Raw genomic sequence first — 25,780 nt, forward strand, 5'->3', positions numbered from 1 at the left:
CAAAGTCATAGCAGAAGTAGCTTAACAAGGTGATAATGGACAGAAATGCCATCCTTACTGTGCTATTGAAACATCTGTGTTTAATAGCCTTGATTTCCAACAGACACCTTTTTTGGTTCAAACTCTGAAGGAGAAAGAAAAGTGCATACCATGACAATGGGCCATTTCTGATCTTGGTCTTAAAAAACACACCAGACTCTGAAATTCAGTCTCTGCCAACAAAAGTCAGAGAGTAGAGGAATAAGGCAGCTGATATATTTAATCAGTTATTTTTTTCATTAATTCTGCAAAGTATTCCTATCATAGGGCAGGCACTGAGGAAGAAATGAATCTGAAGGAATTCACAAACTACTGTGGGTTAGAGACACACAACTAGTGATGGCTGGTAAATTGGTTCTCCCAAAATAAAAAGCCATGATTTGAAGAGTTTGCCAATTTACATGGCATAAATACTCCCCCAACTGTGGCCAATTTCAAACAATCAACAGTTTATCAGGTTCACAAAATTCCTGAATACCTAGCAATCAGCTTTCTTGGAGGAGTTAGCTCTAGCACAACTAATGACTCCAATCAAATTTTTGCCGTTAACACCAAAAAGTGCTATAACAGAGGCATATGTCAGGTGCTATGATTGGAAGAGATGAATGGAACTCAATTTCAACAAGTGCTTTTTCTTTTATATTCCCCCCTACTATTCTTAAAGCATTCTGTTCAGTTCTGTAGAGAACATAAACATCAATAGGACATAGCCCTCCCCCACCCAAAGAGCTGAACGATGAGCTAGGACAAGTATATAAACGAGTTTATGAGGCACAAATCACTTCATGGCATATAAGGGCAAAACAAAGAGGTAAGGAGAGTTGACATTTATAAAGGAAAAAGGATTGTAGAAGACTTCCTGAAGGATGTATCAGCTGCATATGGTCTTCCTGAAAGATATATAAGGGAGAGGGGTTTTTGAACAGTGTGAGGAGAAGTCAAGTTGAAGAAAAAGAAATTTTAAAAATAGTGAGGCACATTCAGAGACAAGTAATGTCACTTAGTAAAATCTGAGGTACATGGAAAGAAGAATAGTTCCTATAAAAAGTATTTTAGTCACTAAAATTTGTCTCACTTTATTTATTGTCTCACTTTCACATAATAAAATAATACCTATTAGGCACACAGTATCACCACCACTAATCTTACAGATAAGGAAAGAGTTGATATAGTGAGACAGAAGGAGGGTGAGGTAGGCTATTTTTCAATAGAGATAATGTGAATGAATTAAAGATTTAGGAAATGAAATAAATGGGAAAAAACAATGACTTTATTGGGCACTCTTATACCACTTACCTATAATCTGCATCAGCACATCCATCCATCTATCTATCAAAGATTTTATTTCTTAAAGTAATCTTTACCGCCAACATAGAGCTCAAACCCACAACCTCAAGATCAAGAGTCACATGCTCCACCGACTGAGCCAGCCAGGTACCTCAGTACCTCTATTTATATAGAAGAGTGACTACACCTGTACCTCTGGGGCTAATAATACATTATATGTTAATAAAAAAATTAAAAAGTTAAAAAAAAAGAAGAGTGACTATATTCATCAAGTCCTACATTCATATCCTCATCAAAATCATTGTTTTTCACAGTTACAGTTCCAATTTCAACCTGCAGAGCTGTATGCAGCAGGCCTGACACTAGCAGATACTATAAGAATCAAATGCAGTAAGGCAGGGAAAGGAAGTTGAAAAGTATAAAACACTAACCCAATATGACTTCCTCCTCTAAGTGACGTAATCAGCAACTTTAAGGTCAACAACTAGAATATCACTGACTACAAGAGTCTCTGTAGAAACTCATTCACATTTCTTATTACTTATTCACATTACTGTGAAATAAAAGCCATTCCCTCTTTTAGTGGATCTCCACTAGATTATAGATAGATGATAATAGAATATGTTTTTCTAACAGACTAATTAATATATTTACTCTCATACAAAGTATTTATTCCACGCTCAAATATGCTTCTATTACATTCACAGTAACAGAACAAACTAATGGAAGCACTACCCAAAAAAGCACCAGTCACAGAAACTCTGTATGATGATATCATCAGTACCCTTTAATAGCTTTTGTGTCCATGTTACCACCATACTCAAAAGTTGGTAATAATTCACTGGAATGTTACTCAATAGACTTACTTGCTACTTGTTCAATAGACTTAACCATCAAATAGTCCGAAACTAAGTAAGAATCTGTCCCCTTTTAAATATTTAACAAAAATTCTTATGTGATTCCATCCAACTCTCCAAAGCTTAATAATGTCAAACTCAAAAAAATTCTCACCAACATTACGAAGTCCATTTTCTCTTGGCTTAACTTCAATAGAAAAAGAAGATATCTGGTTACCATCTCAAAAAGAGTTCTTTAGAGGTGCCTGGGTGGCTCAGTGGTTTAAAGCCTCTGACTTCGGCTCAGGTCATAATCTCAGGGTCCTGGGATCGAGCCCCGCATCAGGCTCTCTGCTCAGCTGGGAGCCTGTTCCCCCTTGCTCTCTGCCTGCCTCTCTGCCTACTTGTGATCTCTATCTGATAAATAAATAAAATCTTAAAAAAAAAAAGAGTTATTTAAATTCTTGGTAAATATTAGTAAATTGAAACTTGGTATTTTTATATAATTTATCCTGGTGGCATCATCCCCAAAGTCTTTAATCTTCCTTTTTGGTACAATTATCCAATTTGTAGTTGTAGTTCTCTTATAAATTCTCAGTTCTCCATACCCATTTTTTGGTTTAGTTTATTTTTTATTATTTTTATGTGTACAATTCAGTGGTTGTTGGCACATTCACAAACTTGTGCAACCATCACCACCAATAAATTCCAGAATGTTTTTATCACTCCATAAAGAATATCCCAAGTGGGAAAAGGACTTGAATGGACATTTCTTCAAAGAAGATATAAAATGAGCAATAAGTACATTAACTGATGTTACATCAGGAGTAATTAGGAAAATGTAAACTAAAACCACAATGAAATACCATTTTATATCCACTAGAATGGATATTATCCAAAAGACAGAAAACAACAAAAGTTGGGGAGGATGTGGAGAAATCAGAACTCTTACATATGCTGATGGGAAAAGTGAAATGTTGTAGCAACTGTGATTAGGTATTTGTATACCCATGTTCAGAGCAACATTATTTACAATAGCCAAAAGGTATAAGCAACCAGAATGCCCCATCAACAAGTTAATGGATAAACTAAGTGTGGTACACACTATGGAATATTATTCAGTCCTAAAAAATAAATTCTGAAAAATGCTATGACATGAAGGCATACTGAAATAAGCCAGTCACAAAAGGACAAGTACTAATCCATTTATGTAAGGTACCTACTGTGGTAGTCAAATTCATAGAGACAGAAAGTAAAATAATAGTTGCCGGGGCGGAGAGGGAGAGAGAATTGGGGAGTTACTGTCTAATGGTTATGGAGTAACACACTGGGAAGATGAAAAAATTTCTGGAGATGAATAGCAGTGATGGTTATACAATAGTGTGACTGTATCTGATTCAACTGAACTGTACACTAAATATGGTTAAAATGGTAAATTTTTTGTTATGTAAATTTTTACCATGAAAAAACAGAAAAATCATACATATGGCAAACTCAGATATTTTTTGCAAAGCTGTGTATACTTTTTGTTTTATTATTTTAGAATTCTAATAATGAGTTTAAGTAGGGGGAGATATATGCACAAAAACAGATTTGTACACATATAAACAAGAAGATTTAAATCGACTTTCTTAATTTATTGAATATTCAGAATATACATGAAATCTTGTGCTGTATTTAAATTACATTATAGCTCTCATGTAAAACCTTGTTTATAAAACATGTAAATAAACAATTATTTGAAGATATTTAATATCTTAAATGCATTGTATTGCATAACTAGTGAATTATGTAAAAAAAAAAAACTAAAACAAAGCAAAACAAGAAATAAAACTCTGTACTCATTAGTAGCCACTACCCACACACCTTTCCCTCACCCATGTTGTTCCTGGCTAAGTGTAACATACTTTTAAATTTTTTTAAATAGCCTTTATTTTTTATTTTTATTATTATTTTTTAAGATTTTATTTATTTATTTGAGAGAGAGAGACAGTGAGAGAGAGCATGAGCGAGGAGAAGGTCAGAGGGAGAAGCAGACTCCCCGTGGAGCTGGGAGCCTGATGCAGGACTCGATCCCGGGACTCCGGGATCATGACCTGAGCCGAAGGCAGTTGTCCAACCAACTGAGCCACTCAGGTGTCCCAATAGGCTTTATTTTTTAGCATAGTTTCAGGCTCACAGTAAATTTCAGCAGAAGGTACAGAGGTTTCTCATATATCCTCTGCCGCCACAAATGCAGGCCTTCTCCATTAGCAATATCCCCACCAAAGTAGTACTATTTATTACAAATGATTAACCTACATTGATTGACATATTATCACCCTAACTCCATGATTTATATTGGGATTCACTCTTGGTATTATACATTCTATGGGCTTGAATAAATTTATAATAACATGTATCCACCACTGTGGTACAGAGTAATTTTACTGCCCAGCAATCTATCTTTTGTCTCTATACATTTGATCATTCTAGGGATTTCATATAAGTGGAATCATATAATATATGGCCTTTTGTAGACACAAAAGACACTTATTTCACTTAGCATAATTTTTTTTTAAGATTCATCTATGCTGTAGTATATATCAGTACTATATTCCTTTTTATGACTGAATAATATTCTACTTATGGATATACCATATGTTATTTTTTTCATACATCAGATATGTTGATGGACATTTGGATGGTTTTTATATTTTGTCTACTAAGAATAGTGCTGCAGTGAACATTCATGTACACATTTTTGTACGAACATGTTTTCAATTCTTTTGGTATATGTATAGGAGTGGAATTACTGGGTCATATGGTAACTCTTTGTTTAGCTTTCTGAGGAACTGACAAACTGTCTTCCACAACTACTCCATCATTTTGCATTCCTACCAGCAATATCTGAGGGTTCCAACTTCTCAACATCTAATCAACACTTGTTACTGTCATCTTTTTCATTCAAGCCATCCAAGTGATATGAAATGCTTTTTCATTCTGGTTTTGGTTTGCAATTTTCTAATGACTAAAGATGTTGGACAACTTTTCATGTGCATACTCACTGCATATCTTCCTTTGAGAAATATCCATTTAAATCCTTTTCCCATTTCTTTTTGAAGATTTTATTTATTTATTTGACAGACAGAGATCACAAGCAGGCAGAGAGGTAGGCAGAGAGAGAGAGGAAGAGAAGCAGGCCTCCTGCTGAGCAGAGACACACACCGCTGCGCCCACCCCCCCATGCAGGGCTCGATCCTAGGGACCCTGGGATCATGACCTGAGCCCAAAGCAGAGGCTTTAACCCACTGAGCCACCCAGGTGCTCCCCTTTTCCCATTTTTAAATTAGGTTATTTGTCTTTTCATTGTTAAGTTATGATAGTTCTTTATATTCCAGATATAAGTCTCTTATCAATAAGTGATTTGGAAATATGTTCCTCCATTCTGTGAGTACTTTCTTTACTTCACTGATGGTATCCTTTAAAGCATAAAAGTTTTTTAATTTGATGAAGTCCAATTTACCTATTTTTCCTTTTGTTGTTTGTCTTTTTGATGTCATATCTAAAGAAACCATTATCTAACCCAAGGTCACAAAGATTTATTCCCATGTTTTCTTCTAAGAGTTTTACAGTTTTAGCTTTTATATTTAGGTCTTTGATCCAGTTGATTAATTTTTACATATGATGTGAAAGAGTAGTCCAATTTCATTTTGCATATAGATATCCAGTTGTCCCAGCACCATATGTTGAAAACACTATTCTTTCCATGTTTAATTGTCATGACAACCTTGCTGAAAATTAACTGACTTTGAGTGTAAGGGATTTATTTCTGGACTTCCAGTTCTGTTCCATTGATCTATGGTAGTTATCTTTATAGCCTTGCTATGCTCATCAAATTTTAATTCACTTACCACAAGTGAAACTAATGACTTTAAATTGATACCATTTACTTTTATGTATCTCAATACGTAAAAAATCTTATGTATTAGAAAGACTTGTTATGTTAATGGAATTAACCTTTAAAGTCTTGTTAGATCCTATGTATTCAAGGTTAAAGTCTACTTTAAGATAAAAATTAAAAATCTCAATTCTAGAAATTCAAACACCATGGCAAGAAAGACCTCTATTTCAACCTTGAACCTCTTAACACCTTAAATATTAAAGAGATATTTACATTCCACGGGACATATGTAAATATGTAAATACATATTTACATACATGGTGACTACCTATTGACTAGTTCTCTCTCTGCCACCCCAACCTCACACACAAGGTTCAGTTGAAGCACATATAAATTTCTAAATTCACATGTAATGACCAAATTTTAGAAGCAGGAAACTCCTCTGAAACCATTTCCTATCTTTCATAAATGACCCAGACCCAGAGCAGCTAAATGAATTACCCAAACTAATATAGCTAAGAAAACAAAATATCAGATATTAGAATCCAGGTTTCCCAATTTCTTTTCAACTACTGGATGGTGACACACATAAATATTTGCTCATTCAATAATCATTTATAAGGCGCTACATACTATACTTAGTACTATAAATATGAAGATTAAATGACTGAGATCCTACCCTCAAGAAGCCTACCATGAGAAGGAAAATAAACACAAAACAGAAGAACTGAGGTATTGCAACAGAGGTATACACCAGGTTCAATGGGACATGGGTATTTTATGCATACTTTAAAGTTCCAAGACATTTTATATTTTCACCAGCAAAAACTTCGAGTTTCTGCAGTTCTCTATTAATGTAAAGTCAAACAAATGAAAAAGAAATACCAAGCCACTCAGGGCTAGATGACTGTGCAGCTTGTTAGTAGCAGGAAGATTAGAACTCAGATTCCATATACCATAGTGTAATGATCTTTCTGCTATCACAAGTTAACAAATTGCCAATTGAAAAATAGATTAAATCTGGGGCGCCTGGGTGGCTCAGTGGTTAAGCCGCTGCCTTTGGCTCAGGTCATGATCTCAGGGTCCTGGGATCGAGTCCCGCATCGGGCTCTCTGCTCAGCAGGGAGCCTGCTTCCTCCTCTCTCTCTGCCTGCCTCTCTGCCTACTTGTGATTTCTCTCTGTCAAAATAAATAAATGGAATCTTTAAAAAAAAAAAAAAAAAAAAGAAAAATAAATTAAATCTGTAAGACTGCAGCCCCTAAATTTAGAAAACAATTTTAAAAAACCAGCTATAACTTCATTTACAGAGAAAACACCAAGAAATGACCTGGCAGATATTACAAATTAAGGATGCCATAAATCTATTTTAAAGTCAGAATTTTATTTTACACTTTGTGGGCAAACTATCCATTCTCAGTCTCATTTTTAATAAATAAGTGAGAGTTCACATAGCCAAATCAGAGAGATCTCTCATAACCCCCATGAGAAAGTACCTATTTATTTCAAATTAATACTTAAAATGCTCGAAATACTCAGACTTGAGTGACTTCACTTTTGCGAATGCCTTCAGGTGCAAATAATCTCATTAAGTTAGATTCTTTTTTAATTCAGTCATTCATTAAGCATACCATCTCTTTAACAAATTCAGTGGTAGGCCCAGAAATAAAGAGATGAGGTTGATACTTTTCCTGTTCTTAAGGTGCTCTTATTCTAACGGGAAAAAAACAAGTAAACAGGTAACTGCAAATGAGTGTGGTAAATGCTACGACAGATATATATTTACAGGGAGAGGAGAAGTTCAGCAAAGAGAGAATAACCAAAAATTTGACTACCCAGATTGAATAACGACCTGCCTTGCAACATCTGGCTTCCAATTACTTTTGGCAGTTTCAACAAATCAATTTCTCCCCTTCATGGGACAAAGATTGGTCATACATGAGGTCATTCAAAAAGAAAAATTTTAAAAAGCATCATCATCTCTAAAGCCAGTTCCCAGAAATCTAGAATAACTTTTGAGCAACAGAGGATATATATATCAATAACAAAGATAACTAATTAGAAGAAATTGACATTCATTTAAATTTATGACATATAAGCATGTTAATATATTACTTTTAGAATCATGTTCCACATATTGCTCCATTCATTATATACAAACATTGGTTACGATATCTGAAAGTACAATTACCAATAGAAATTAGGACTTATAAGATATTTTACTATATTTCTGAAATTTCAAATTCTAAGCAAAGTGATCCATGTGCATACCTATTATTAGCAACAAAAATTTTTACCCACAAAAAAACCAGCAGCCTTAAATACACCTTATTAAAGTTCCCTCATTTTACAATGTGAAGCATAAGGGAAATACCTCCCAACTCAACAGAAATGAACTGATGTTTAACTGATATTTTATAATAATAATAGTTATTATTATTAGACATTACAAACATACCTCTTAGTGGGAAATACTTCACATTTTCATCAGGCAAAGGCAAGCTTGTAAATGTGAAGTGCTTTTTTTTTTTTTTTCTGAAGATTTTATTTATTTATTTGACAGAGAGAGACAAAGCGAAAGAGGGAACACAAGCAGGGGAAGTGGGAGAGGGAGAAGCAGGCTTCCCGCTGAGCAGGGAGCCCTATGCACACTTGATCCCAGGACCCTGGGATCATGACCTGAGCCGAAGGCAGGCTTTTTTTTTTTTTTTTTTTTTTTTTAAGATTTTATTTATTTATTTGACAGACAGAAATCACAAGAAGGCAGAGAGGCAGGCAGAGAGAGAGGAGGAAGCAGGCTCCCTGCAGAGCCAAGAGGCTGATGTGGGGCTCGATCCCAGGACCCTGGAACCATGACCTGAGCCGAAGGCAGAGGCTTTAACCCACTGAGCCAGCCAGGCACCTCTAAGGTGCTTTTGATAACAGAATACCAAAAGTACTAGAAACAAATGGCGACAGCATAATTTGAATTTAACATATGTAAACTATAACTTTAATGTTTATGAAATGCAATTTTTACAAAATTGTGAATAAGAGAATCAACAATGTCACTATCTCACTCATAATTGGTTTTACCTAAATATAATTTTTTATTATTATAGTCAATTAGCCAACATATAGTACATCACTAGTTTTTGATGTTGTGTTCAATGATTCATTAGTTGCATATAACACCCAGTGCTCATTATAACACGTGCCCTCCTTAATACCCATCACCTGGTTACCCCACCCCCCCCTCATCTTCCTCCCTTCTGTAAGCCTCAGTTTTGATAATTTTTTCCTTCAGAATGATTACAGGATCTCTTCTATATTAACTTCAGTGTGATAAATATAGTAACAGTATGATCACAAAAGAATTATGACAAGTATCAAATTGGTGAAACAGAAAAAAAATCACAAAATGAAGGAAAGGGCCTGAGAAAGTCAACTGTAAAACAAGATTTCAATTCACTTGAAATAAAGCTCTAGTTTGACATAGGAATCTTTAACTTTCCTATGTATGTTAGAGGAGTTTCCAATGTTGCCATCTTGGATAGACATTTACTATACTAACATTTAGAACAGGCTTAGCTCTATCAGAGAAAAGAGAAGTATATAAATGGATAGAAGTTAATGCTCTGGAAATGCGACATAATCAAGAGGTCCAGCAAGTATGTAAAAATTCTAAAACTGCTTATCTATAAAATGGAAGGTTCAGTCTCTTTTATAAGATGGTTTCTCTCTTTCTAGCTACCTGCTTTTTTTAAACTACCTATCTGCAAGACAAGGAAAACTTTATCAGTATTATTAAATATTCCCCTCATGGACAATTTGAAAATAATTCAGACTATATCAGTCAAATAAGAAGTCATGGCACCCTGAATTCTAACAACGAAACAGAAATTACTGATACACAATAGAATCTTATTTAGAACACTTTCTTGACCTTTCACTCCATTGGCTAATCCTGGACTTCCTCTGGAGTCATCTTACACTGCTCTTCAAAAATATAATTAAGATTTACACTTACCCAAATAGAGGATATTTAATCATAAATATCATCCCCCCATATACACACATACAAATATGAGCCCCATTGTCCTTTACACAGTCTTTGTTTTAGAAGGAGAAAATATTTTCTTGGCTGTCCACAGTCATTTCAAAAGCTTAACTAAGAGTAAGAGGTTCCTCTTTTACCTTATTCTGAAATTGGTCAAATCATATTTATTTCTTCACTGTTTTTTTTTTTTTTAAAGTCTCTAAGTCAACCCCAACAAACATCTGGCTTTTATTCTTATGCCTTCAATTACTTTTAGTTTGTGGGCACTTGACTTTTCTAACATAAAGTTTTAAGGAAATTATTCCATAATCAATGTATGGAATAGCTGTAGCCAAAAAGGAAAAAATTCCTTCCTTGACTTCATCTACCTGGATACCTACCATACCTCTGGATACCACAAGCTAAAACTACTGGCATTTAAAAAATTCTATTTTGTACTTTAAGTGCAAATCTAATTTGTTTTCCACTGTCACTCATAGGACTTTCCCAGCATTACTCTTTTCCAAAGTACCTTCTTCCCTCATTTCCTTCATCCCTTTCCATCATGTTCAGTATTATTTCTCCCCCTGCTCTCCCTCCACCCCCATGCATAAGCTGTAAAATAGATGTAAAGCTTGGTGTAAGTCCAAAAATTTTATGATCAAAATACATACTTAGCAAATTGTTTGGCTAAATCTTTCATGTATGATGAAAGATTATTACCACAATTCATTAGCAAATTATAGACTTTGAAATGTAGGCAGACAAATATTTGGCCCTGTATCAATCAATTTGGACCAGCTGGGTAGAAATTCACACAATCCCAGGAAACCCGGGAAGTGAGGTGCTCTTTCATTTTTCATTCACTTGAAACATTAAAGAAAAATTATCATTCTATAAAAATGTCCACTTCTCAAGATTTTAGCAGAGCCATTTTAGATTGAGTTTATTTTCAGTCAATTACTACTTGAGTGACCAATAAACTGATCATTTTTCTTGTAATCAAATGTGGAAGAATAGTGCCTGTGTATAAACAGGCATCATAGTATTTGACCATTATACTCCAGTTTAAAAGCTTAATATTTAATAATGGTTCTGTTGCCCTAAAAAGGGGAAGGGTATACTTCTACATACACTAAATCAGCTTGGAAACTAGTTTTGCAGTTATTCATAATAAATATCATTAACATTCCTTCTCTGAGCCTCTCTAGCCTAGTAAGGTGACCCTGTACAAAGATTCTGATTGATCCCATGTCTGTCTATTTTGGTTAAGCTACAAGGCCATATATGGGGACAGCTGCACTTTGGGAGCAACTTAAAACAAATTTCATCTTAGTGGCATCTAATCCAGTGCTTGGTACAAGACGCATGTAAAAGTCAGTGTCAAAATTAAACAATGCCGGCTTTGCAATGAACAGATGCTTTTGCCTTGCAGCTGTAAAAACCTTAAAACAATCCAGTACTCTACTGTCTGGTCACGCAATGACCACAAAGCAAGGAATACATTTTGTCGTTTATAAAAAATGTTTGTTACAAGCTTTTAAGGTTTTTTTCGTTTAAAAAAAAATTTTTTTTTAAGGAATGTATTGAGGGTAATAATAAGATAATATAGCTCTAAACTGAGCTATAAAATTTTTTAAAGTTTTATTTTTCATACCAAATATGCTTGAAAAAGAACTCCTTGACTAGATAGTATTAAGTCAAATAGAAGACACATTAGATGAAAGAAAAATTATCATAAATAGATGTTTAAGGGGTTATGGCCAAATAATCTTTGGTATATAAGTATAAACCTGTAAATAATTTTTAACATGCAGGCCTTAATATACCTTGAATTAATCTAGGTTATGTTTATGAGCACTTTATATTCACTTAAATATAAGTGATTTACTTCTCTCTCTCTCTCTTTTTTTTTTCCTGGGGTTGTCCGGGAGAAGAATGAGGTCATTATTCTTATTTTATGGCTGGAGGATACTTAAATGTTAAAATATTTCTCAGCTTAAATAACATGGTACCTACTAAATCTATTAAAAAAACTGTAGCCTTTTCCAACCCTTCCCCTACAGGACAGAACCTTGTCTCTGGCATTCAGGAATCTAGGGGTTAATATTTTAATACTGACATAAACTCTTCTTCATGAGGAGAAAGGCTCCAACCACTGTGCCTATGAAACCAAAGAATCAGCCCCACCTAAGTAAGTGACTGCATGGTCATGGCCAAACCACGTTTGCTAACTGAAATTTTAGATTTAAAGAGAGCTTTTTATGGTACCTACAAGAAAGTGAATCTAGTAGTCTACCGTCAGTTTTAAATAGTCCACTGTAAAATAATTTTTTGTACGTTTTCCTAATCATTCATATTTTTTTCTCCCAAAGGACATTAATTCATTAAAACCTCATTGCTTATAAATTTCATTATATGTTTTCTTGGTTGAAGATTTAGGGATCCCCCTTATATTCTTCCCCACCTCAAAACTTATACTTAAATGAACAAAGTCCCAAAGTAATGATATTAATAAGAAATAAATCAAATTTTATTTTAAATATCAAAGAAGGCATCCTACTATTAAAAGTCTTTGAAAAATAAAATAAAATGTTTTTGTAGTTGTTTTTACATTTCTACATTTTATGTCCTAAGACTATAATTAACATATATTGATATATGTTAGTGCTTTATGTCTTTTAAAGTATAAATTCTAGACATTCATTTAAAGAGATGGGCCAAACTTAGAAATAGTCATCTCTATGACTTGTTTACAATTATCTTTAAGTTATATGTTACTGGCATGATTTTGTTTTATTCTTTGCTTATAACTATAATAAAAATGCACTTGAATTAGTTTCAGTATGCCATCAAACAAAAGTAGGCCATGCAACAAAAATGTATTAGAATTAAACTTAAAAGTACAAAAACACAAAACTTACACTCCCTAGATATGATCTCTTGTATTTTATCTAACCCACATAAGAAGAATCCATTATTTTACAGTGTCCGTATTCCAAATTACAACTGTACAAAATAAACAGCTTTAAGGATAACCATAAATCTGCACAAACTGGGCTTGCTAATTTTCTTGTTGTGTCATAATAACTTTGGTTATTAATTAGAGTTAACAAGAACTATATGAAAATATTTTAATATTTCAGGTTATTAATTATACAATTTCGTTCACATTTAATGGACTTTAATATACTACCTATTTTTATGGGGCCATGCAGAAATTTGTAAAAATGGTTGACTCAAATAAATGGTTCTCTATTAAGTGCATTTTATCCTTTTGGGTTCACTCAATATCAGCAATATATTTTTAAAGTATAAATTTTACTTAAAAAATACATAAGTAAGTCACAAACCAAAAGCTAACAGATGTGTGACTTCTAATTAGTTATAATAATCTCTGCTTCAATGCCATTAGAATGAGCCTTTCTTTTCTTTTGAAAACTAAAAAAGCTTTCCTTTGAATTTTAAACTGTCAGGGTGCTTCAAAGTCAATGTACAAAATCTGCTTTGATTAAAAATTTTAGACATCTACAGTGATAACTTTATGAAAGGAAAATATTAAATTATAATTATCCTAAACAGACACAGTCTTGTGAAACTAACCCTACATTCATGTTAAAACACAAAGAGTTGAATATAATGAATTTGATTCATCCTCGGACACAAAGCTTCACCACAGTAAACTCAGTCAACTGTTGCTCTTGCGCCTATATTCATGGTGCTTAAATAGCGCACTTTAAAACAAAAAAAACTCCAATTGGCTTTTCATATATCCACCCTCCCCAAAAATAACGCACTTGAAAAACTCAAATGATATGAAAGGCTTCAAGGCCTCTTTTCTCCCTTTCATAGCCCTTTTTTTTATTTCTGTTTGCAGTAATCTGCCTTTCTCTTTCTCTTTCTCATTGCTACAGAGCAAGCGAGGAGGCTCAGAGCTTTGAAAAGGGGGCTCAGTGTGTAATGGGTCCACTAGAATTAATTTACTTGCACCAAATCCATTGAGCACAGAGGGGTTTTTTTCTCCCCCTCTCTCTCTCCGTCTCTCTCTCTCTTCTCAAATCATTTGGAGTCGAACGCAGCCCCCAGCCTTTGTAATTCTAGTAAAGCACTTAAAGTGCACAGTAGGTGTTCATGAGGACCATCTGGTCAAAAGCAAAACAAGCTGCTGATTTTGCCTTTGAATAGAATGAAGCAAGTGTGAATTAGTCTCTTCAATTAGCACTATTACAACCTGTCAAGTGCATATTGTAAAACAGGATTATTACAGTATTGGTCACCAGTGCAATTATTTACTCTCTGCCTTTTCTTGCATATAAAAATGTCTTATGTTTATTAGTTTCTGATAACTGAACATAATTTCTCTTAACCTAGACATTTCAAAACTACCAACACACAAATCTCAGATTATGAAACATGGCCAGTTAAGATGATGTTAGGATACACATATCTTAAGTAACAAAGGACTAAAGCATTGCCTTTAATTCTTAACAAAATTTCATTGTTTCTATCTTCTTGGAAAATAAGTGAAAAATACTTACATGAGCTTAAAAAAATTTCTCAGAGAGATTATTCTAAAATACTTTTGGAGAGAGACTTGTCAGTTCCAAAGAGCGGCAGTGTAAATATTACTTAAACTATTTCCTAAGGGGATGATTTACTAAGAATCACAAGTAACTTCAATATTTATAAAATGATCATTTGCAATTTGTTCACTTATAGTAGTTAGTATGACTTGAACAGATTATAAAATTCAACTTGAAATGAATAATATACATACATATTAAAAGAAGCTCATAATGTCCTTTTCTGAAAGCTGAATAAGGCTTGAATTCATTGCCCAATTGCTTAAGAAATTATATCCATTCTTGCTAAGATGTCATTTGTGATTTTAAATTTTAAAAAATCAAACTATGATATATGCTAATTAAAATGGGTTCATTCTAATTGAATTTATTTATGCCATTTATCTTGAAGTAAATTTATAAACCACTTAAACTTTTAATTAAATAAGCACACAATTTAATTTACCCTCTTGCATATGTACATTCTCAGCTACTCTACTCTTCAGTTCTGTGCCAGTACCCCCCCAACTGGAAAACAAACAAACAAACAAAACAAACAAACAAAAAAACAACTATACTTAAAACACTTACAGAAAGGCATGTTAGTAAGTAGTTATAGTCAACCCAATACCAGAAAATTGCTTATTAGTACAATGTATAAAAAACTACATATTTAATACTGTTAATGATCTCCAGCATCAAAGGAAAATAGTTTAAAATACACGTTACTCAAGTAAGTTCAGAAAGTAGCAACTAGAAAAATAGGCACAAAACCCAATGCAAGTTTCAAATTTGCAAAACCAGAACAAACAAATTTTCACAATTATTTAGCCAAGATTATTTTTAAAGACTGGTATGATTTATGTATTTAGTTTACTTCTTGTCGCCAATTCAAACTACTGGCTTCTCACTTGACAATCACTAATATTAGAAGTGAAATCTTTCACCAATTTATGCAAGATATATCTTTATAGGTCATCAATTTTCCCCTTTCACTCCCCCTAAGAACTAAATCAACATTAATGAGAACAGTGAGAATTCTAGGGTAAAGTGAAACTTGGAAGAGGATTTAAATAATTCCAATAGCTATTTATCATGCTTCTCACTATAACAGATAAGTAATACTCCACGATTCCATATAAAAAATACTTAGGTTTCTTATTATTGTTATTCTGGGTCATGTGTGTATTCCTTAAGTTTGTATGACATCTGCAAAGAAAAGTGGGTATTTTGCCTAATAGAAGCTTTTGCAATAGTAATATGGACAACAAAGAATTAGTTTCCAAGAAAAGTTGGCTTGATTTCAGGGACTTCATAGTCTTTTCCACACCTGGGTTTAGGATTTGTGCTAGGCAAATCAATCTTTTTTCCCTTAATTGAACCAATCCCAAGTGCATTTGTAATCACAGATTTTAATAGTATTAGATAGTATTACTAGAATCTGTATAATCAACTGTTTAAAAATCTGAATTCTCAGTGTAGAAAATTCATTAAAATAAGGTAAGCTTGTTTAAATTTTCAAAGAAATTCACTGTTTTAAAGTGTGGCAAGTAGCTACTTCAGGGCCCAAAAGGGTGGAAAGACAGACATGAAGTAATTGTCATATTATCTGATAATTTCATAAACTATTTGTTGAAATGGAAAAAGAGAAAGGATTTTTATTCTATGACTGCTTGCAACTTTCCAGTCTGACCTTTTTTATACTATCACTGTCTTTTCCTCAAATAGAAGGATAATGTAAGTGGAATGATTTGTAAAGAGCTTAAAAAAATCCTCAATATCTAACCAGCTTAAATTAAAATCTAGAGCACCCAAAGGACGTAAGTCATGCATTGTAAGGCAAAAGACCACAGAGCCAGAATGAACAAACACTTGCGCAACTACGGTTTATCACCACTAACTTGCATGAACATATGGTCACTGAAGAGTTTATTTGAAATTCAAACTGCATCTAAGTTCTATTTTCTAATTCAGTATTTAAAAAAAACATATTTTGTCTAGTTAAAGGTTGAAATCATAGTGCCTTTTTCAACCCTATTTCATTTAATACAAATTTGTCTCTGGGGGAAAAACATTGCAAAAGCTTTTTTTTTTTTTAAACATACACAAGGCTTTCAAAATTTAAAAATAGCAAAAAATGGGCTGATTTTTCACCTATAACAAAAATAATATACTCTTACCCTGGGAAAAAAAATCAGGTGTTTTTTACTTCCTTTCCCTCATATCCTGGTCAGAATTCATCCTTGGAACTATTAAACAACACTGAAAAGATATTTCTAAAACTGATGACAGAAATTAATTTATAATTTAAGATATATGGAATCATTAAACTTCTACATTAATAGCAAAAATTCTAGCATTTATAAAATTATACTGCAAAATCATAACATTGTATTTTTATTGTGTTGCAAACTGACTTCCAATCATACAACAAAAAAGAACATACCTAAGTGTCACTATGGGTTGCAGGGCTGTAGCATCAGAGCAACTATTCCTCCTGAACCACTGCCTAGACCCCAAATATCCATAAATTGAAGAAGAAAAGTCTTAGGACTAGGCCTACAGAGTGTGATCCTAGACTCAGAGACTATACTCCTATATTCTTTTTTTCTAAATTGTACAGAATAAAAGAGCCTATAAGAAACTGTCTATTCACAAAAAGCACTGATACCAGAAATTGCATTTATTTTGTCCTGGCACCTAGAATTTCAAAATATTATTTTAAATAAACTTAAAAAGGGGAAAAAAAGAAAAAGAAGAAATCGAACTCTCGTGAAGAAATACATAAGAATATCTGTCTTTGCAAAAATATTTCTGGGACATTTTTCATTTAGGAAATGGTATGAAAAAGGTTTACTGTTTTCAAGTCCTTGAAGCTTAAAATATATTTGATAATCTAAATAGCAGGCCATGGAGAACAGTTTCAGCCAACTGTGGCGCACAATGGCACATTTACAGAATTTTAAATATTTCTTTTAATAATTGATGTAATCATTTTGAATCATTCTGCATAGGATATCAGGTGTGAGCAGATTGCATTAACGCTGCTTAAACATTTCAACTTGTCAGTATGGCCAACTCGATTTCGGAAATATTTGCAGTATTTTCCCATCGAAACAGTAATAAAGGCAAAATAAATATATGCCACTACTTTATAATCACCGAACATTAATGAATATTTTATGTCTTTTTAAATCTCCCTGTTTAATTTAAAAGGGTGAAATTAAGTCTCCTCCCTGCAATATGCCAATTATCTGTAAATCAAACAATAACTTGGCCATTATGCTCCTTTTTGTTAATATAAGAGAAGCTAATTTGAAAACACTGAATGACATTTTTAGACTATCAGTTTAATAGTCCTTTCTGCCCTCTTGTGGGAGAAAGTTGAAACACACTCAAACTATAGAAATGTTAAAAAAAAAAAAAGGTAAAAACTCTGGCTATAAAAATTTCAATCAGAAAGAAAAATAAAGCAGTGTGTATTTATCAATCATACATCGTACTAGTCTTCAATTTAAAAAGGTAAATCAACAACAAAATGAAATTTACTTTGTATTATTTTTGCTTTTCTTGATTAATATGGAATTGCCTTAATTACATCCAATATAGAATTTAAATTTTATTACCATGAAGTTACTAGACAAAATCTGGTATAGTGCCATAGTTAAACTTTATTTCTAAAGTAAAAGCATCAATGATTCTCCAAGGAATTGAAAATTTAGAGACTAGAACACCCATTATAGAGGTTAAAATGAAATGCCAACCAATATGTTTAAAATCCTGGAAAAAAAAATCAAATAACTCAAACTTATTATTCAAAGTAGGGGTCAAGAAAAGTTTTAAAGATTTTAGTTACTAGTCAACAAACTATTCAAGTGATAAACAGAGAAAATAAACTTCAAACAATGAACTACTTATGGCAAATTCAGAAATTGAAATTCATTGACAAAACATCCAAAAAGGAAACCATTAATAGTCTAACCACTACTAAAATAATTCATATACATCTGAAAAATGACTGGGTGAAAACAACTCATTCTTTTAATAATAATTCATTATAATTATAATTATAATTATAATTCATTAATAATTATCTTAAGCAATATAGACCAAGAAAAAATTTATGAAATAATCCAAGATTAATCATAATTATCTTTATAAAAATATTAGTAGACAAATTATTGTTGTCTTCACAATTAACAAGATGTAATTGTCATAATCGTCATCTCAGTGTTTCTAAATACAAGTCCTGTCAAAGCCTTATACATTTTCCCCAGACGGATATAAATTACTGGCTTTTAAGTGGGTGGGGCCACAGGCGAAAAGGTACCTTTTCTCTCTTGGGGGCGGTTCTTTTTTGAAACAGTGGCCCTGGTTGGCCATGTTAAAGAAAATATTGACACTACATCTCAGATATTCTAAGCTAAAAACTGACAGTCTGCAACAGCATCTCACGAATACTGCCTAATGTTGGGATTGAGCTACTAAAGAAAAGCCTCCTCAAACTCCTTTTGGAAAAAGGCAGCGTACACATTATAAATAATATATTTGAGAGCAACCTTTCAAATAAAATATAGGCATATTAAAAAATGCATGCTGTCAACAATTTCCAAATTAATATTTTGACTTACTACTACAAAACCATAAAATACATTATATAACAATGAGTAATTTTTAAGCAAGGTTTTAAGTTGACTATTTTAAGATTTATCAAGAGTTCTATTTATAACATTTATTTTTCTAGGTCAAGTCATTTAATAGATCTACAGTAATCATTGATGCTCCAGTTAATTAAAATTAAGAACCCAATAATGAAACATAAAGAGAGTTTCCAACTAGAACAGATAAGCCCTCTTTAACAGGGTCAACATTAGCTATAATGAGCTACCTTTATTCCTTAGCTGTGAGACATAACTCACCTCTTGAATGGTACTGCTTCCTGAGAAGTTCAGGTTGTACTCCCGCTGGACTTCTCGGTGGGTGATGATCAGCATGAAGTTTTGATTTAATGATTCCTGCAGGGCACTGAAAGGGTTGAAAGAAAAACAAGGAACTCTGAGATGAACATGTTCTAGCTTGCTTTACAGCTAGCTGCAAAAACCCCAGGAGTACCATAACCTCCACACAGGCATGTCCGGGCCCAATGTTATCATCTTTTCAGCTCCTAAAGGCAAGAGAGGATGCAAAGAGCAACCAAGGGGAGCTAACCTGTTAACTCCTTCTCTACCAAGGTGTTTTTAAATTTCAATTCTAAACTCTGTGTATACATAAGAATTTTCTAGAAGTCATATGCATATGTATTTCCTCCAAGAGAACCAAATTTTTTAATTATATAAAATTCCAAACATGCTACTAATATGTATATTCAAAGACTCTGGTTCAAATCCAAGTGAAATATAAAATATTATTTATCCTCATGAATGTTGTATAAGAATAGAAATACGTTTTAACTCAAAATTCAGAAAATACCGAAATCTACAGAACTTTAACTGCTCTATCAGAATTACTTCAAAACATCTGTGCTTTCACTTAGAACTCAGGAATACAAAGAATTTAGAAATTGGAGAATTCAGAGCAACATTAACCAAAATGTTAGAAATATGTCAGAACCACAAAGAGTAAATGAAATTAACCACATAAATTAAGAAATATAAGTTGTGGTTCTATTTGTTTATGACAATATTAAAAAGCACTATCAACACTGAAAATAAAAATCTGCCACAGTTGTGTATAAATAATCTATACTGGCAGCCCCATGCTTGTAGAACTGGGGAAACAATTTGGTGTGCTACACAGTTTTGGCCTTCATTAATCCTCCTTTGCTATTCTATAACTATGCAATAAACATACATGCAACATACAATTAGGATTAAGAAGTTAATTTGTCTCTCTCATTGTCTCTCATGGAGTTCCCAGGTTAATTACAGATGAAAAATATCTAGGAAACACCAAAATACAGCATGAAATATTATTGATCAAAATCAAAGGAAATGATATCCAATTAAAATAGAGTTTCTTCCGGCAGAAAGCTTTGTCACTGTATCCTTAGCAGTTAAGCATAATGCCTGTCACACTGTAGATAAATATTTATTGAACAATGAGTAAATTGTGAATTTCCAGAAAGCAAGAGTCTTACTCATCTTTGTATCTCTGAAAGCAACATTACTTTCTGGAAAACTACCAGGGGATTAAGATTTTTATTTTGATTCATGTCTTTCAACATTAAGTCAATGCCTTGTATTATTCCAGGCATTAAGGAAACCAACCCAAATACACAGGTCCTATCCATAAAATACTTTACAATCTAAGAAGGGTAGACAGATATATAAATAGTCAGAGTAAAATGTAATAAGTAGAACTGAGAAACTGAAAAAAAGTGAAAGAGGGGAATGGTTAGGGAAAGCTTCAGAGGAGAAGAAAAATGCAAGTTGAAATATGAAGGATAAGTAGGACCTTTGTATTTATCATTTGGAAGGCATGAAATTTTTGCTTTGTTTGGGGAATAAAGGTGGCATTTTTTTAGACAAGAAAAAAGTAAGTCGAAGAAAACAGCTGTTCATTCACTCAGTTAACATGTATTTATTGAGCACCTATGTACATTTATGACATTGCTCTAGTGCTAGGGATACAGTAGTGAACAAGAAAAATATGATCCCTGCTTTCATGAAACTTACATTCCAGTAAAGGAGAAAGACAATAACCAAATAAATGAGTAAGTAATTTGAGAAAATACTAAGTGCTGTGAAGTAAATAAAATAGGATTACAATTAAAAAGGTAACAGAAGGGCTGAGTGAAGGGAATTATTTTCAACAGAATAGTTACGGAAGGCATCTCTGAGGAAGTGCCATTTAAGTTGAGGCTGGTATGATAAGAAAGAGATAGCAATAGTCTGATCATGTAGGTCCTTGCAGACCATAGTAAAGAACTTGGTATTTATAGTAATTGCAACGGAAAGCCACTGGAGATTTTACACAGGAACATAGTTAAGAACTGACTTACATTTACATGTATACAATACTATTCCGGCTGCTCAGGCTATGGTGAAGAAAGAGTAAAGGTTGGGACAGCTAGGAAACTTAGGAGGCTGGTCCTGGCAAGAAGTGGTGGTGACTTGGACTACTTTAGTAGAGGTAAGAGAGGCAAAGAGGGTGAAGTGTTGTCAGGTTCAGATATCTTTTAGAGGTAGAAGCCATACAAATTACTAATGGAATGAGAGAAAAACATAACCCCAAGTTTCTGGCCTAAGCAAATGGAAGGATGGAATTGCATTCAACAAGGAAAATGGGTAGGAACAGGTTGGGTGGGGAAATTAAGAGTGAAGTTTTGGATATATTAAGTTTAAGATGCCTATTACATATGCAAAAAGAGATATCATGTACATCTGTACAAAGGCCAATGTCAACAAACACAGCTCAGAGCAGGAGAGTTCATAGCACATAGAACGTATCCAGATTTTGTGAGCAAAAGAAATAACCTAGAGAAATAAGTTGTTTAGAGAAAAGGAGAGAGGCCACGATGGAGACCTGGGCATTCCAATCATTTGAAATCAAGCAGAGGAGGAGGAGTCAGAGCAAAGGAGATTGACAAATGGTCAGTGAGATAAGAGAAAGACCAAGAAAGTCTAGTATACGTAACTGTTTAATTTTAATTAGGAGAGCATGAGCAATTATGCCAAGTGACACTGAGACATTAAGTGTAGTAAGGCCAGAAAAATCACAATGTTGAGGAAATTGTTTAAAGTTCATTACAACCACAATAAAGGATGTGTGAGAGGAATGCCATGAGGCTCAAACAGTAGGCTGGGTTAAAGTTTGGTATTTGTATATTAAATGAACTTGGGGTCAAAAGTGGCAAGTAATGGAAAGCCTACTTGGAATTTCAGGGCCTTTCATTGGTAGACCTAATTTGCAACTATTCTCCAAGATTTGGCTTTTGCTCTAGAGTTTGGCTAACTTCTCATGTCATGGCTAACTTCTTCACACGAAACTCAATTCAATCTCTGTTCACGTTGTTCTCATCCCCTTTTGCAACTATCCCAACACTGCACAGCTTTCAGGCCATCTCATGGCCTACCACTTGTATTTATTATAGACTCCCTCTTCTCTGAATTCCTTTATCATATAATTCATTCAATACTTAATAATAGCATATTATGTATAGTTTGCTTTGTTTCATGTGTGGAAGTCCTAAATTCAAGACTATAAGCCTTTTCAGGATAAATATCTTATTACTTATCAGTATTCCCCTTGGCAACTAGCATATTCAAAGGTGATTCAATCGAATCCTATATACAATTAAGGAACAGTTCTGCACATTCTGAACTGCACATAGCTGCATATTTTTTGAGCCTACCTGTGAAGTGCCTATTTCTTCACAAAATTGTGGTTCAGAAAGGTTAAGTAATTGCCCAATGTCATGCAGCTACAAAAAGACAAAACCAAGTTTCTAAACTATATTTAATTCTGTTCTTTATAGCATCCTATCTCCCAAATGGCTGGGCTGCTTTAGGGATACAAAGATAAATAAGACTCCTGCCTGCTGGGAGTTCAGAATTCATTCTTCCTATAATTATTTGATTCTTATTATTTGTAACAGTCAGGATAGACTATTCACAAAATTTAAAAAAGAGTTGTGAAGATTGTGAAGAAAGGAGACAATACTCTAAAGTAATATGAAGAATGGATAGTGATTTGACAGGTAGCTATGGAGGATGATTTCAGGCATAGACTAGTCTGAGCAGAGATGGAGACTGGAAAATATAAAGAAAGATGTAGAAGGCAATGAGGAAGAAGTGTAAGGAAATGTGAAGAAGGGTTTGTGAAAAAGGAAACTTAAAAAAATTAAAGACCACCATTATGGGGCTACAAATGAAAGGTAAGCAGCTCAGAATTCTGTAATTTTGGTGATTACATAGATCCTCCTTTATCTTTACATATGAATGTACACATATATTTAATACCTGTAGTGCTTGCTTTTATGCAATTCCTTAGATATGTTTCTTGATCTTGATTGGCAGACTTGTGCAATAACTTCGCAAAAAAGGTTTGCCAGCATGAGCATTAACCACCAGACTACTTTAGAAGATCACTTTTGGGGCATCTGGGTGGCTCAATCAGTTAAATGTCTAACTCTTCATTTCAGCTCAGTTTATGATCTCAGGGTCTTGAGACTGAGCCCTGTGTCAGGCTCCACATTGGGCGCAGTCTGCTTAAGACTGTCTCTCCCTCACTCTTTGCCCCTCCCTCCCTCTAAAAAACAAAAACAAAAACAAAACAAAACAAAACAAAAACAACAAAACCTCATCATGTTAGCCTAGTTCTATAATTTCTCAATAGTCCTGGCAGAGGTTAAGTTGGCCAGAGAAAATATTTATAGCTTTAAACTGCTTGAAAGTCATAAAGCCAGATTTGAGTCCCTGCTCCACTGCTTGCTAGTTGTTGGATTTTGAAAAGTCAATCATACATTAAACATATTTGCTGAATGTCTACCACATAAGGCCTCATTTTAGGTACTTAATTATTCTGTAAATTCTCGGTTTCCTCTTCAGGAAAAGGGTATTAATTCTTCATAGAACAATGAATATTAAATTTTAGAAAGCCACACAGAAATTTTTTTCCAAGTGGAAATTTTTATTGCATATGAAATAGAACATTTTTGAGTGTTCTTATAATAACAAAACATTAATAAAAAGACCTATAGTGTTTTGTGGCAGTTATTTTTCATTTTTTAGTTCCATTCCTCTATAGGAGTTCATAGAGAATAAAACTTTTTTTGATGCACTGAACATAATTATATAAGCCTAATGTTATCCAGACTCACTCACAGTGTTCTTTTTTACACAGGTCTTGTTTGGGGTTGATATACCACATTCATGCTTCTTGTGAGAATGGTTCACCTGGAGGAGTAAGTAATATCTGTGACCTAACTCATTTCCTTAGCCATTAACAATGATGGCTAGCCTTTGATGAGTGCTACCATGTATCAGGCATTAAGAACTTCATGTCAACTTTATGAAGTTATAACTATCATTTTTCATTTTACAGATGAAAAAAATTATGTTATATTATTTGCCTCATGACACACACGAAGTAAGTAGCAGTGACCCAGGTCTAACTCAGGATTTGTCCTCTAGGTACAGGGGAAAGGAGCCCAGTAAAATCATAGTTCTGCCTTCACTGAGTTTATTGAAAGATTGGGAGACAAGGAAATTTACAACTCCTCTTTGGTTCTGTTTGCTAAGAATTTTAATACCACTTCTCCTAAGGTGCTATGGAAATAAAGAGGAAGAATAGCTAAATTTAAACAGAGTCTTTCCACAGAAGCTGGCATATCAACTGAGCAAGTTTGTTTCTTAGTTTTCTGAGGGGTTTTTCCTGGGTGAGGTGGGTGGGGGAGGACAGGGACTGAAATGAAAGAGGGGTGAAAGCAGTAAAGAATTTACTGTGGTCACTGGCATAATTTGCAAAGACTTTACTGTTAAATATTATCTAGGCAACTGATTCTAGCTGCAACTTAGCAGAATGAATTGAAACCTCACCCGTTACTGCACCTAGGAGCAATTTTCTAAGTGTCTTCTAAAGATTGGCTAGCATAGTTAGCCTCAGATAATCCACCTTCAAGCAGTTTCTTTTACTTCAAAATGCTGTTAATACTTAGCATTACTCTACCTTCAAATTCAGAGTGAAATTTAATGTTTAAACTGTAGTAAGAATCACGTACATTGCTCCAAGCTTAAAGCTAGTGGCTATGTGCAAAAAATATAATACACTACAATATAATACAATGAACATTAATATTTTTATGCAATAGTAGACCAAGTGTTAGATATTTTCATATAAGCTATCTCATAACTCCCCTAGCCAGTTTCTTCGTTTTAAAATTGGCAGGGAGTTGGTTAGGGGGTAGATGCCTGGGTGGCTCAATCACTTGAGCCTCTGACTCTTGATTTCAGCACAGGTCATGTTCTCGGCATTACAGGATCAAGCCCTGCATTGGACTCCATGCTCAGCAGAGTCTGCTCGGGATTCTCTCCCTCTCCCTCTGTCCCTCCCCCCATTCACAGTCTCCCCTTCTAAATAAAGAAATTAATTAACTACTATTAATTAACACTGAAGTCACCAACACAACACTGGGAATAGAATTTCTAGGCATCTGGT

General features: G+C 33.7%; 1 protein-coding gene across 1 annotated transcript in view; it reads right to left on the reverse strand.

Moving 5' to 3' along the window:
• Positions 1 to 25,780, reverse strand: part of FAF1 (Fas associated factor 1) — a 492,920-nt gene that overhangs the window by 239,085 nt on the left and 228,055 nt on the right. The window contains exon 7 of the mRNA XM_059136657.1: positions 19,543 to 19,648. Coding sequence (XP_058992640.1) covers positions 19,543 to 19,648 — 106 coding nt within the window. The remainder of the gene's footprint in view (positions 1 to 19,542; positions 19,649 to 25,780) is intronic.

The sequence above is a fragment of the Mustela lutreola genome, chromosome 10 (assembly GCF_030435805.1).
Source record: "Mustela lutreola isolate mMusLut2 chromosome 10, mMusLut2.pri, whole genome shotgun sequence".
Lineage (NCBI taxonomy): Eukaryota > Metazoa > Chordata > Mammalia > Carnivora > Mustelidae > Mustela > Mustela lutreola.